Below are 15,179 nucleotides of genomic sequence, written 5' to 3' on the forward strand. Positions count from 1 at the left end.
TCATTTGATATTTTATTTAAAAGGCTTTATTTTTTCCCCTTATATTTTGAGGAAGCTAAAATTGTGACAACTATTTAATGAAATAAAGGAAATGGTTACCAAGTTTCTAAACATATCTATTTTCTTATAACACCTTTTTATATTACCACTGTGTTTGAATTTCAGTAATCATGTTACAGATTATTTATTTTGTCCAAAAAAAAATACAAAAAGAGAAAATTACAACTTGGGGAAAAATGACAAAGACCAACATGTCTTGGTTTATAATGCTCTATTTTTATTTTTAGTGTCTCAATGTAAATAAGCAGGTGAGAAATGATTGATTTTTTTCCCTTACAGCGGTTTACCTCTGCAAAAGAACAATGCAAAACAAAGCAAGGCTGGAGCTAGCAGACTATGAAGCTGTAAGTACCAAGGACTTCCTGACAAAGAAAAGTATAAAATGAGCAAGAATAAGGCCTACGGTCATTTCTGGGCACTCTTAACTTTCTACATTCATGGATCTTAGGGATCAGACTTCCAGGGAAGGGCAGCATAATGATTTAACATATCCCTTACTTGCTTACTTCCTCTCATCATTCACACTGAGGATGGTGAAATTCTAAATACACAAACTCAGAGAAGAAGGAGGAAGCATATCTTATTTGCTAAAATTGACTTAAATGTAAAAACTTATATATATGTGTGTATATACTATATATAATGAAGATATCCAAACTTAGAGAATTATAGAACATTTATACTGGGAAAATGGTTTTTGCAAAACCTTTATGTTGGTCACCATCAGCAGATTAAATTAATCTCATGTAATTTGTTCATATGGTTGCTATGTTCTGATTTACTAAACTTGAAGCACTGTCTACAAGTGGGTAGTAAGGGGCTGAGAGTTTACATTTTTCTCAGGAACTGGATAGACTGATTGAATCAGTAGTAGAGAGTATTGCTTTCCTGTTCCTCAGTAAAATGAGCACAGGAAAATCCAATGGATTAGTCTTGAGCACTTTTTTATATAAGGTAAGTTTAGTATTTTTGATTTTTAGTTATATTCTCCAATATTAATATTCGTAATAGGTTCTCCTGTGTCCTCTTTGACTGTTAATATGAGTATTAGCTGCATTCAGTGAGCATGACTTATCATTCCAAGTACACTTACTCCTTTAGAAATTCTGATTTGTTTTTTTGGTAAGTACATATGGTAGATAAACTAGAAGGGAGTAGTAAAGCTGAGCACCAGAATGTCTTCACCGTGGTATATTTTTCAGGAGAGCTTGGCCAGGCTGCAGAGGGCATTTGCTCGGAAGTGGGAGTTCATTTTTATGCAAGCAGAAGCACAAGCAAAGTGAGTCCTTGTGAGTCTTTTGGAAGATTTGTCCAAGTTGTGGCCTTTTGTCCAGAGAGGCACTACAATTAACACTACTTATTATTAATTGTTATGATATTAACAGAGTGGACAAGAAGAGAGACAAGATTGAAAGAAAGATCCTTGATAGTCAGGAGAGAGCATTCTGGGACGTACACAGACCCGTGGTAAGCAAGCGCACCAACGTTGTCTGAATTCATAATCTCAGCCTTTGGAAAGTAAAGAAAGAATGCGGAATGCAGTAACTCTATCACTTGTCCCAAAGTCTTGGTGAATTATTTAAGAAAAGATTGCCACTTTTGTGTGAGACGACTAGAGTTCAATAGTATATTTTTTTTAACTATGCATTTTTCTAACGTGACATTACTTGCTTGCTCATTCTTTGCTTTTGAGGTGCTTGATACTTTCATACACTTGAAAGAAAGAAGACTGCAACAAAGCAGTTTTGCATGGCTTATGATCTACATTTTTCTGGATTGATAGTAAAAGTATTAGTCAAAATGTTGTTCCTCCACTAAGTTTTCTTTTTTAAAATTTACTAATAACCTGCTTTGAATGTCAACTTTCATGGAAACATTTTAGGTGACTCAGTTTCAGATCAGCTCATACTTCTAATGATGTAACTGGTCATTGAATCTACATACAATAACTTAGCTGGTTTTCTTATATAGTAATGTTAAACCATGTGAGTCAGAGTAACAAATAACAAATGTCCTTGATTAATACCAGAAAACTTTGTGTAAGGAATTAAACAATGGTTATGAGCATTCATAAGAAAGCATGTCTACTCTCATATAGCATATTTTGATGCTAGGTCTTTGTTTTCTATATATTTCTTTAAACACAGACCTAGAGAATAATATTTACATACTATTATTAAATAACAGGATCACAGCATGAGACAAATCAAGATTCTTTGAGAATATCTTAAAATTTTCCTCTCAACTACCTTTAGAAACAGACCAAAATAGGTCTATTTTCCAAAGGTTTGTATATGTATCTGTATCTATACCTATATACATATAGTTACAGATATATATTGATATATATATAAATTTTAGATAGTAATGCAGTTGTTAAATTTCATATGGAATTATTTTCTTCTGAATTCAAAAAAAAAAAATAGAATTGAGATTTAACTGTCTTTCCTACTCAAAATTCAGCTTGAGTTTTATTGCTCATGGTGTAAAGAATTGTGAGGCCACATGCATAAGTATTGCAAGGATATGAAACAGGATTTTTCCTTGCTTGTTTGTTTTAAGCCATCTCTAGAAACTGCTTAATACATTATGTTCACATGTTTCTCCACTTTATGCCCCTGGACATCTGGTGGCCCATCTCTAGCCTAGTTTAACTTTGATGGCCTATATCCTCCTGGCAACCCAAGAGAACTCACTCCATGCTGGCTCCCCTACACTGCCCACATCTATTCTACAGCAAAAACTCATGTTCTCCCAGCATGTCGATTGATCTCACCTCAACACACTCTCCTGCTCCATCCTCCAAGAATTACTCAGCCAGTCCCTTGCCTTCTTTGTGCCCTGTTGGAAACAGAACCTGTTCACAGTTGTTTTTTGCTCTTACCAGTGTAAGTCAGGCTCCAGTCCTCTGTGTCTCCACAGAGCAAGGAGCACATATGAGTGCTCTCCAAGGGGTCCCCTGCTGTACCCCGCATTAGGCTTTCAATTAGAAAGTCATCCCAAGGAGCACCTGGAGGCAGAAACCACCCTGAAGCCATTAGTTCCATGTCCCTTATTCAATTTGTGGATGCTTATGGGGGCTTTATATCACTTAAAATGAACATGTTATGCAATACTTGGTTATTGTTTATTTTCTAGAGGGAAAAAAATAGAGCTTTTGGTTATCTGTATGCCTCTGAGAATGGAATGCACCTAATCCAACCCTATCTTCATCTATTTATGTTTTACATTACAACTCTGTATCCCATTTAAAAAGAAAAAAATTTTTTTGCAGTGATCCCAGGTGCATGTGAAGTGATGACACTTGTCTGGAGGCCATGTCAGACACACAGGTCCTGTCTCGTATCTGGTTTTTAGAGTTCTGGGTCCTTAGTGAGAGTTAATTCAGAGATGGGGCTGGCAGGGACATTAGCAGCAAGACGCTCCTATAAGAGCTTATAATGGCTATTTCTGCAGCAAAATGCGTAAGCTATATCTCTATTCATTGGCTGTAGTGTTAACTAAACAATGATAAGAAGAGCTTTCTAAGATAACCATACCTCCAAAAAGTGTCCTTATTTTTATTTTGGTTTTGAAAAAGTCTTATTACAAAAATACGAACACACTACTACAAGCTTTTAAAGCATAGAAATTAATATTCTCATTAGAATAAAAATCTCTACTCAGATTTCATAGATTCATAACACAATTTATATTTTCCTGGACTGCTTTAGCTTTATTACTATATAAAGTATCTTTGTTTTCAAAAAACAGAAATGAAGTTATCCTATCAGTACTATTTGTTGAATTTTTTTCATTTTATTTCTTCTTGCATAATCCTACTGTTAAACCTTTCCAAAAAATGTAGCAGTGAGCAATTAATCCTTATAAAGCTTTTACTAATTCAAGTAAAGGTGGTGTGCTACATTGCATTTTGTTTGGTTTGCTTTGATTTGATCTGGCTTGATGCTGCCATTTATTTAATGAAAATAGGTTGGAAACCATTAGCCAGAAGTGTAGTAGGGAAGGGGAAATCTCAAAAAGAAGCTCAGAATCTTTAAAGTATACTTAAATTTAATGTAAAATATTATGTTACATGAACTTAGAGATGTAGAAAATATATGCAATGTGATTTAGTGTTTTTTTTAAATGATGTCACTTAACACAGTATACTCATTTTATTGCATTTAATACCTTTATGAAATAAATTTAGCTTCTTTAAGCATGTCCATGTTTACTCCAGAAAAAAAATTAAGGTCATAACACTGAAAAGGACTCTTCAGTTATCAAGGACTCCAGACAGAATTGCCACACACTAACTACTCAAGATGACAGTAGGGGAAATACACCAAATTGTAGCAAATGTCAAAGATAATTTGGGATTTGGGTTGACTTGTGTATTTAGTGTTTTGATACTTTTATGAAGCCTCTTCAAGGGCTAATGGATTCTTAGTCTATATTAATTGAATTTGAGCAACTAGTTAAACTGAAGTAAAAATTCTGTTTGTCACAGTGCTGAAGGGTTCCATTGATACTAACTTCCTAGTACTTGTTTTAATATTATCAGATCATGGTCTTTTGAAGAGCAGAGAGTTTGTCTGAAATTTTATATACATTTCCTGTAAATCTTTTTTTTTTACTTTGAATAAATTAGTTTGGAGCAGTCTGGTGAAGTGTGTGTGTGTGTGTGTGTGTGTTGTGTGTGTGTATGCACACACACAAAAATACATTAAAATTTGGAGTTTAAAAGTGTCTGAAGAAGAGGTTATAGATTTGCATAAGAAGTTTAAGGAGTTCCATAAGATTCAAAGTTTTTATAACCTATTGAGTTATATCAGAGTGATTCTGAGGCCCAATAATAGAAAGGAGCAATGAGATTCTTAAAATACAATCATCATGGAGCAAAAAAAAGAAGTCCAGTGGACTGGCCTTTCAAAATAGAATGGTGCTGATGCTCTGGGTCCAAGGGGTGAAGAGCAACCAAACTTGTTCCACACAGCCCTACTGTGGAGCCAGTTTATATCCTTTGCACAGACTTTGTTTTTGTTTTGTTTGTCTGTTACATTTTTTTAGCTTTATTGAGGTGTAATTGACAAACTAAATTGTAAGATATTTAAATTGTACAATATGGTGATTTTTTATACTTATTCATTGTGAAAGGATTCCCACCATCGAGTTAACACCGACTGAGAGTTGATCTAAAGAGATGTAGTGTAGGGAATTTAGGCCAATTTAATTCTGGGCACATTCAGATGTGTGCACTGCAAGGTGGAGTTGGCAATATAGAATGAATCACCTTTCCTCTCACCTTGGAAATCCACAGTGACCTGGTGGGAGCACTGAGACAGTACTTCGAGACAGTACTGTGGGGGTACATTATTTATACCACAAACTATAAAGCACAAGACCACAATTATAAATATTCTTGCAGATACACTATGACAGGCACCACCTTGACACATTTTTGTTGGGGGTTGGAGGGGACCTGGTATTTGGTCAAGGTACAGGTCATTTAAAAATTTTTATTGAAGTATAACATACATACTAGAAATGCAAACCCAAATCACAATGAAATAGCACCTCACACCGATTAGAATGGCTGTTCTAAAAAGAGGAGAAATAACAAGTGTTGGTGAGGATGTGAAGCAAAAGTAATTCTTGTGCACTGGGAGTTCTTGGTGGGAATGTAAATTGGCACAACCACTATGGAAACAGTATGGAGGTTTCTCAAAAAATTAAAAATAGGGCTTCCCTGGTGGCACAGTGGTTGAGAATCTGCCTGCCAATGCAGGGGACACGGGTTCGAGCCCTGGTCTGGGAAGATCCCACATGCCGTGGAACAACTGGGCCCGTGAGCCACAACTACTGAGCCTGCGTGTCTGGAGCCTGTGCTCCGCAACAAGAGAGGCCGCGATAGTGAGAGGCCCGCGACCGCGATGAAGAGTGGCCCCCACTTGCCACAACTAGAGAAAGCCCTCGCACAGAAATGAAGACTCAACACAGCCATAAATAAATTAATTAATTAATTAAAAAAAATTTTTTTATTAAAAATAGAATTCCACTTCTGGGTATTTATCCAAAGTAAATAAAAACTCGAACTTCAAAAGATATATTCACCCTCATGTTCAAAGCAGCATTATTTACAATAGCCAAGACATAGATGTGACCTAAGTGTCCATTGATGGATGAGTGAATTTAAAAAATGTGGGACACAGGTATACCTCAGCGATATTGTAGGTTCAGTTCCTGACCACCGCAATAAACAAGTCCTACAAAATTTTGGTTTACCAGTGTATATAAAAGTTGTGTTTACATGATACTGTAGTCTGTTAAGTGTTCAGTAGCATTACATCTAAAAAACAATGCCTTAATTTTAAAATACTTTGTTGCTAAAAAGTGCTAACCATCATCAGAACCTTCAGCAAGTCATAGTAATAACATCAAAGATCACAGATCACCATAACAAATATAATAATAATGAAAAAGTTTGAAATATTGTGAGAATTACCAAACTGTGACTCAGAGACACAGAGGGAGCAAATGCTACTGGAAAAATGGTGCTGACAGACTTACTTGGGTTGCCACAAATCCCTTCAATTTGTAAAATGATGCAATATCTGCAAAGCACAATAAAGAGAAGTGCGATAAAATGAGGTGTGCCTGTATGTATGTACGTATGTATGTGTTTGTGTATATATTTGTACATACATATACACATATATAATGGAATATTATTCAGCTATAAAAAGAATGAAATCTTGCCATTTGTGACAACGTAGGTGGAACTTGAGGACATTATGCTAAGTGAAATAAGTTAGACAGAGGATGACACATACCATATGAGGTCACTTATATGTAGAATCTGAAAAACTAACTCATAGATACAGAAACAAACAAACTCATACAAACTGATTTGTACAGATTTGCCAGAGCCAGGGGGTTGGGAGGGTGGGAGAAATGGTGTGAAGGGGGTGAAAAGGTACAGACTTCCAGTAAGTCCTGGGGATGTAATGTACAGCATGTTGACTATGGTTAATAATACCGAAGTGTATGTTGGAAAGTTGCTAAGACAGTCGATTTAAAAAATATGCATCACAAGGAAAAAATGTATAACTGTGTGGTGATGGATGTTATCTAGATTTATTGTGGTGATCATTTTACAATATATACAAATATTGAATCATTATATTGTACACCTGAAATGAATATAATGTTATATGTCAATTATATCTCAATAATAATTTTTTTTAATTTTTAAATTTTATTTTGGGTCTTTGTTGCTGTGCACGGGCTTTTTCTCTCTAGTTGTGGCGAGCGGGGGCTACTCTTCATTGTGGTGCATGGGCTTCTCATTGCAGTGGCTTCTCTTGTTGCGGAGCACAGGCTCTAGGCACGCAGGCTTCAGTAGTTGCAGCACATGGGCTTCAGTAGTTGTGGCACACGGGCTTAGTTACTCAGCGGCATATGGGATCTTCACGGACCAGGGATCAAACCCGTGTCCCCTTCATTGGCAGGTGGATTCTTAACCACTGCACCACCAGGGAAGTCCTGCTCAACAGTAATTTTTTAAAGTATAACATACATACAGAAAACTACACAAAGCATAAGTGCACAATGAATTTTCATGAAATGAACACAACCAAGTGACCAGGATCCCAGAGCCCTACTAGTGACCATTCCAGTCACTATTCCCTAGGTCAATGGTAACTTCTCATACCATAGATAAATTTGCCTACTTTTAATCTTTATGTAAATGGAATTATTAATATCACTCTTTTTATATTCAACATCTTCTTTTGAGATTCTTTCATATTATTGCATGTAGTTGTAGTTTGTTTATTCTTATTACTGTATTGGTATTCTATTATGTGAGAGTAGAGGATTTCATTATATACTGATGTTAAATTAACTTCCACAGTGTTACTACTCCATTATTTTATCCATAATTTTGATATTCAATTTATTATTTTCACTAACTTGTTATGTTCATGATTCAACTTAAGTTACTCCAGACTTTTGTTTATCACACAAAACCATCAACTCAATCTCTTTAATTTAGGTTCAAAAGCAATGCAGACCTAAAAATAAAATAGAAAAACAAGGTGAATGATAGTGTATCATATGGTATTATATATAATAAAAGAGTTATCTTTTGTTATATATAGAACTCATACATCAATGAGAAAATGTCAAAGAAGTAAAAAATGTAATGGAAAACATTTATATTTTTACCTATTAAGTTTGCAAAGAATTTTTAAAAGGTAATATCATAACCATATATTTGCATACAATCTTACCATCTTAGGTCCAAAGGCCCATTTTAATTCTTTGTTTGTTGGGAGAGGCATAAGTAAGTAGTTAGGTAGGTAACTGGATAGATAGGTAGATAGATAGATGATAGATAGGTAGATAGATAGATGATAGGTAGATAGATAGATAGATAGATATAGATAGATGATAGACAGAAAGATAGAGGGACAGGCAGACATGTGTAGAAAAAAGACTGAAAAGATATATACACAAATATCAACAATAGTTATTTATGAATGTTGAAATTCTGTTGATTTTCTTCCTTTTGCTAATCTGTTTTAAAATTAAAATTTAATGAATGTTTAGATATACAGCAAGAAAAATCAATGATAGTTTTAAAAAGTGAATCAGGACTTCCACTCCAGCATATAAAGAACTTGGAAGTTGTCACTCCTATTCTCACAATAAGAAAAAATGCTGAATAAACTGAAAATCAACAATTTTTTTTAGATTCATCTCAGAATGAGGTCACTGGGCAAAATACTGTTAGTCCCCAAAACTGGAGAGACAGACAGGCAAATACAACTTACCAGAACAGAAGCCCAAAAGCAGAAACCTCTGAGGAACCAATGCTGGGGTAAGAAATCCTAAACTGTAATCGACAAATTGCTGGAAGTTCAGAGTGGACAGACTTGAGCTCAGTCTTAAGGGGACACCACACATTTTTGTGAGTTTTACCTCCAGGAGCTCTACCAGATTCTCACAATGAAGTTTGAAGAAAAATCCCTTTGTACATGTCTCAGGGGAAGGGGAAGAGAAGCTATTTTGAAACACACTCAGGATATTCTCTTCTTCATAACAAGACCTACCTGTAAGAGAAACTGATCAGGGTTGTACCAGAGCCTAGCCAACATGAGGGAAGGGAAATACCCAACTTCAACCCTGGTCTTACCAAAATGAGGGGAAAAAATTCTGAGAGGAATTTGTAAAGGTCACAGCCCTGGGGCACAGGCTCACTAAAAGATTGAGACCTAATCACAGGACTATAGGATGCTTCCCCTCCCCCTACACCTTACCACAACATTACCAGAGCCTAAATAACAACAGGGAATTACAAAGGAAAGAACTGCTCATCTCAGGCCTTATTTAAGAAGCCTCAGGGAAACCCGAAGACAACTGGGGAGACAAAAACAAGGAAACCAGAAGAAAGTTTAGCCTCTGATACAACAAAAGAAAACAATAAATACAGCCTACCCCTATCCAGATATAAAAACCACACAAAAAAACACCTATTTATCTGTTTCTTTTACCCAGTATGTTATGTCTGACTTTCAATAAAAAATTGCACATACAGTAAAAGAAAAAAAAAAAAAAAACAGCTCAGAGACACATTAAGCATCAGAATCAGACTCAAATATGGCAGAAATGTTGAAATTATCAAACCAAGGACTTGAAACAAGTAAGTATGATGAATGTGCTAATGGAGGAAGTGAACAGCATAAAAGAATAAAGAATAGATGTACAATATAAGCAGAAGCACAGAAACTCTAAGAAAGAATCAAAAGGAAATGTTAGAATAAAAAAATACTGTAACATAAATGAAGAATGCCTTTGATGCGCTCATCAATAGACTGGACATGGCCAAGCAGATGATCAGTGAGCTTGAAGAAATGTCAATAGAAATGTCCAAAACTCAAGTGCAAAGAGGAAAAAAAGAGTGAAAAAGACAGAATATCCAAGAGCTGTGAAATAATTACTAAAGGTGTAACATACATGTAATAGGAATACCAGAAAGAGAAAGGAAGAGAAGAAATATCTGAAGCAGTGATGACCAATAGTTTCCAAAAATTAATACCAAACTGAGAACCGGAAGCTCAGAGAATACCAACCAGAGTAAATATCAAAAAATCTAAACCTAAGCATATCACATTCAAACTGCAGAAAATGAAGACAAAGTGAAAATCTTGAAAGAAGCCAGAGGAGCAAGATTAACAATTGCATCAGACTTCTCTTTAGAAATCATGCAAGCAAGAGAGAAGAGTGAAATATTTTGTGTTGAAAGGAAAAAAAAACACCTTAGAATTCTATATCCAGCAAAATTATCCTCTGTAAGTGCAGGAGAAATGAAGACTTTCTCAGACAAACAAAAAATGAGGGAATTTGTCATCAGGAGACTTATCTTGCAAGAAATGCAGAAAGAATGTCTTCAGAAAGAAAGAAATGACATAGGTCAGAAACTCAGATCTATTTTTTATTCTTAATTAAAAATAGTTCAAATAATAATAGCAACAGTGTATTCTGTGATTATAGATTAAGGGTAAGTGGAATGAATGACAGCAGTGTTATAAGATACAGAAGGGAGAAGGAATTGGGAATAATCTATTATAAGGTACTTGAATGGAGTAGTACTGTGTGATTTGAAAGAGTAGTTGGATTAGATGTAAATGTATATTGCAAACCCAAGGGCAACCACTAAGAAAAGTTTAAAATGAAATACAATTGATATGTTAAGAGAGGAGGAAAAAAATGGAATTGTAAAAATTCTCAATCGAAAACATAGAGGGCAGAAAAATAAAGAAAAGAAAAAGAAACTGAGTAATGGTGACAAATATCAATAGAAAACAATAAAAAATATGGTAGATATTAATCCAGCTATAAAAACTATCACTTTAAACAGCAGTGGCCTAAATATACCAATTAAAAGGCAGAGATTGTCAGAGTGAATAAAAAAAACCTAATTATATATTAAGAAACTCACCTTAAATATAAAGACAGAGGTACAGACTAAAAGTAAAGTAAAGCAATGGAGAAAGTAAAGGGATGCTAACACTAGTCAAAAGATAGGTGGAGTAGCTATATTAATTTCAGATGAAGCCAGCTCCAGAGCAAGGAAAATTATCAGAGATGTGGAGCATTACATAATGTGGAGCATTATGTAATGATAAAGAAATCAATTATTCATGAAGACATAATGTGTCAAATTATGACTTAATGTATGTGCACAACAGAGCATCAAAATATGAAACAAAAACTGATAAGAACTGCAAGGAGACATAGATGAATACACCATTATAGTTGTAGTCTTCAACACACCTCTGTCAGCAGTTGACCAATCTAGCAGGCAGAAAATCAGTAAGGACATAATTGAACTGAAGAGCACCATCAATCAACTGGATTTAATTGATATCATAAAGTACTTCATCCAATAACAGTGGAATACACCTTCTCCTCAAATTCCCATGGAACATACTAAGAGAGACCACATTCTGGGCCACAAAACACACCTTACTAAATTTAAAAGGTTTTTAATAGAAATTATATGAAGTATTCCCAGACCACAGTGGAATTAAACTAGATATCAATAACAGAAACATAGATGGAAAACCACAAAATACTTAGAGTTAAGCAACACACTTCTAAATAACGTATGGGTCAAAAAGATGTTTCAAGAATAATTTTAAGATATTTCAAACTAAATAAAAATACATGTTATCCAAATTTGTGGATGCAGTGAAAGCTGTGCTTGGAAATGTATACATATATGCATTGATGCATATGTTACAAAAATCTAAAATCAATAATCTAAACTTTTACGTTAGAAAACTAGATAAACAAGGGCAAATTAAATCCAATTAAGCAGAAGAAAAGAAATAAGAATTAGAGCAGAAATTAATGAAATTGAAAACAAAACTGATAGAGAAATACAATCTGATAGAGAGCTGGTTGTTGGAAAAAATCAGTAAAGTTGATGAGCCTCTAGTCAGAGAGCAGACACAAATTACTAATATCAGAAATAAAAGAGGGACCATTACTACTGATCCCATGGACATTAAAATAAGAAAGGAATATTGTAAACAACTCTATGCCCACAAATATGAAAACATACAAGAAATGGACAAACTTTTTGAAAGGCACAATCTACAAAAACTCACCAAGAAAACAGTTAATATAAATATGCCTACATGTATAAATGAATAGGCCTGTATCTATTATTAAAGATAACAGTCTATTCAACTAAAGAAATTGAATCTATAAGAAATAACCTTCCAAAATAGAAAGCAACAGCCCAGATTAGTTCACTGATGAATTCTAGCAAACATTTACAGGAGAAATTATACCAATTCTTTACAATTTTTCCTGAAAATAGCAGAGGGGCTACTTCCTAACTCAAGCTACGAATCCAGCATTACCTTAATACTCAAACCTAACAAAGTCATTGCAAGAAAGGCAAACAATTTCTCTCATGAACATAGGTGCAAAAATTTTCAATGAAGTATGAGTATATCACATCCAACAATGTATAAAAAGAAGTATATGCCACAACCAAGTGAGATTTATTCCAGGTATACAAGGCTAGTTCAACATTCCATAGGCAACAGACTAAAAATCATATGCTCATATCAATTTGACAAAATCCAACACCCATTCAAAGATAAAAATTTTCAGCAAACTAGGAATAGAGGGGAACTTCCTCAACTTGATAAAGCATATCTACCAAAACCCTACAGCTAACATCATACTTAATGGTGAAATACTAGATGATTTCCCTCTGAGTTCAGGAACAAGGCAAGATGTTCCCTCTCTCCACTCCTATTCAACATCTTACTGAAGGTCCTAGCTAATATAATGACAAGAAAAGGAAACTGAACATACATAGATTGGGAAGGAAGAAATAAAACTGTCTTTGTTCACAGATGACATGATGGTCTATGTAGAAAATCCCAAGGAATCAACAACCACAGCAACAAAACTCCTAGAATTAATAAGTAATAATAATAAAGTTGCAGGATATAAGATTAATGCACAAAAGTCAACTGATTTCTTATATATTAGCAATGAACAATTGGAATTTGAATTTAAAAACACAATACCATTTCATTAGCGTTTAACAAAATGTTAAATGCTGTTAGATATAGATATAAGTCTAACAAAATATGCACAAGATTTATATGGGGAAAAATACTGAAAGAATTTCAATATTTGTTGTAAGAAATTTAAAAAATCAAAATAAATGGAGGGATATTCCATGAATGGAGATAGGAAGACTTAATATTGTCAAGATGTTAGTTCTTCAATATTAGATCTATAGATTTAACACAATCCAAATCAAAATCCCAGCAAATTATTTTGTGGATATTGACAAACTAATTCTAAAGTTTATGGAAAGGACAAATGACACAGAATAACACAATACTGAAAGAGAACAACAAAGTCAGAGGACTATACTATCTGACTTCAAGACTTACTATAAAAGCTACTGTAATCAAAACAGTATAGTACTGTTAAGAAAATAGGCAAATACATCAGTTGAATAGAATAGAGAGCCCAGAAATAGACCCACACAAATATAGTCAACTTATATTTGACAAAGGAGCAAAACAACTCAATGGAGAAAGGATAGTCTTCCCAACAAATAGTGCTGGAACAACTGAAGATCCACATTCAAAAAAAGAGGAAGAAAATGAACCTAGACACAGACCTTACACCTTTTTAAAAAATTACCTCAAAATGAATCATTCACCTAAATGTAAAATGTTAAACTAAAAATTCTTAGAAAATAACATAGGAGAAAATCTAGATGACCTTTGGTTTGGTGATATGTTTTTAGATTCAACACCAAAGGCATGAAATAAAAAAGTGATGTCAGTTTATTAAAATTAAAACTTTTGGCTCTGTGAAAGACACTGTTAAGAAAATGAGAAGACAAACCACAGACTGGGAGCATAATATCAAAACAAATAACTGAAAATGGACTAGTATCCAGAGTACACAAAGAATTCTTAAAGCTCAACAGTGAGAAACAACCAATTAAGAATGGACAAAAGATCTGAATAGACACCTCACCAAAGAAGATATACAGATGACAAATAAGTATATGAAAAGATGTTCAACATCATATATCATTAGGACATTTCAAAGTAAAACAATGAAGATACCACAACCTGCCTATTAGAATGGTCAAAATCCAAAACACAAACAACACCAAATGCTGGTGAGAATGTGGAGCAAAAGGAACTCTCATTCATTGCTGGTGGGAATGCAAGATGGTATAGCCACTTTGGAAGACAGTTTAGCAGTTTCCTACAAAACTAAACATACTCTTACCATGTGATACAGCATTCATACTCCATGGTATTTACCCAAATGAGTTGAAAACTATTGTCTATACACAACCTGCACATTAATGCTTATAGAAGCTTCATTCATAATTGTCAAGACTTAGAAGCAACCAAGATGTTCTTCAATAGGAAACTGTGCTACATTTATACAGTTAAATATTTTTCAGCAATAAAAAGAAATGAGCTATCAAGCCACAAAAAGACATGGAGGAACCTTAAATTCATGGTGCAAAGCTAAAGAAGCCCATCTGAAAAGGCTATACAATTCCAACTCTGTGACATCCTAGAAAAGGGAAAATTATAGAGACGGAAAAATATCAGTGGTTTTTAGATTTTGAGAGAGAGGCAAAGTAGAGCATAGGACATTTTAGGGGCAGTGAAACTATTCTATAGGATAGTGTAAAGGTAGATACATATCATTATACATATGTCAAAGCTCATAGAATTTACAACACAAAAAGTGAACCCTAATGTTAACTATGTACTTTAGTTAATAATAATGTATCAATACTGGCTCATCAATTATAACAAATGTGCTACACTGATGTAAGATGTTACTAATAGGGGAAACTAGAGGTGGGGCAATTCTCTGTACTTTCTGTCCAATTTTTCTGTAAACCTAAAACTGCTCAAAGAAGTCTATTTTTTTAAAAAGCTTAGATTTTTAAAAAAGTGAAACAGAGAGCATATCACAGGAGGAGTAATGAGCCCAACAAAATCTCTGACCACAAGGACACACCAGTGTCATATGGTATCAGCAGATAAAAATAA

At 34.3% G+C, this 15,179-nt stretch overlaps 1 protein-coding gene across 7 annotated transcripts in view; it reads left to right on the forward strand.

Annotated features, from left to right (window-relative positions):
* The window catches only part of RGS7 (regulator of G protein signaling 7), a 600,338-nt gene that overhangs the window by 497,050 nt on the left and 88,109 nt on the right, over positions 1–15,179 (forward strand). For all 7 annotated transcript variants that reach the window (XM_082340984.1, XM_082340986.1, XM_082340980.1 and 4 more), the window contains 3 exons: positions 340–404; positions 1,263–1,339; positions 1,446–1,527. In XM_082340984.1, the coding sequence (XP_082197110.1) occupies positions 340–404; positions 1,263–1,339; positions 1,446–1,527 (224 nt within the window). The remainder of the gene's footprint in view (positions 1–339; positions 405–1,262; positions 1,340–1,445; positions 1,528–15,179) is intronic.

This window comes from Balaenoptera borealis (assembly GCF_965194805.1).
Source record: "Balaenoptera borealis genome assembly, chromosome: 1".
NCBI lineage: Eukaryota > Metazoa > Chordata > Mammalia > Artiodactyla > Balaenopteridae > Balaenoptera > Balaenoptera borealis.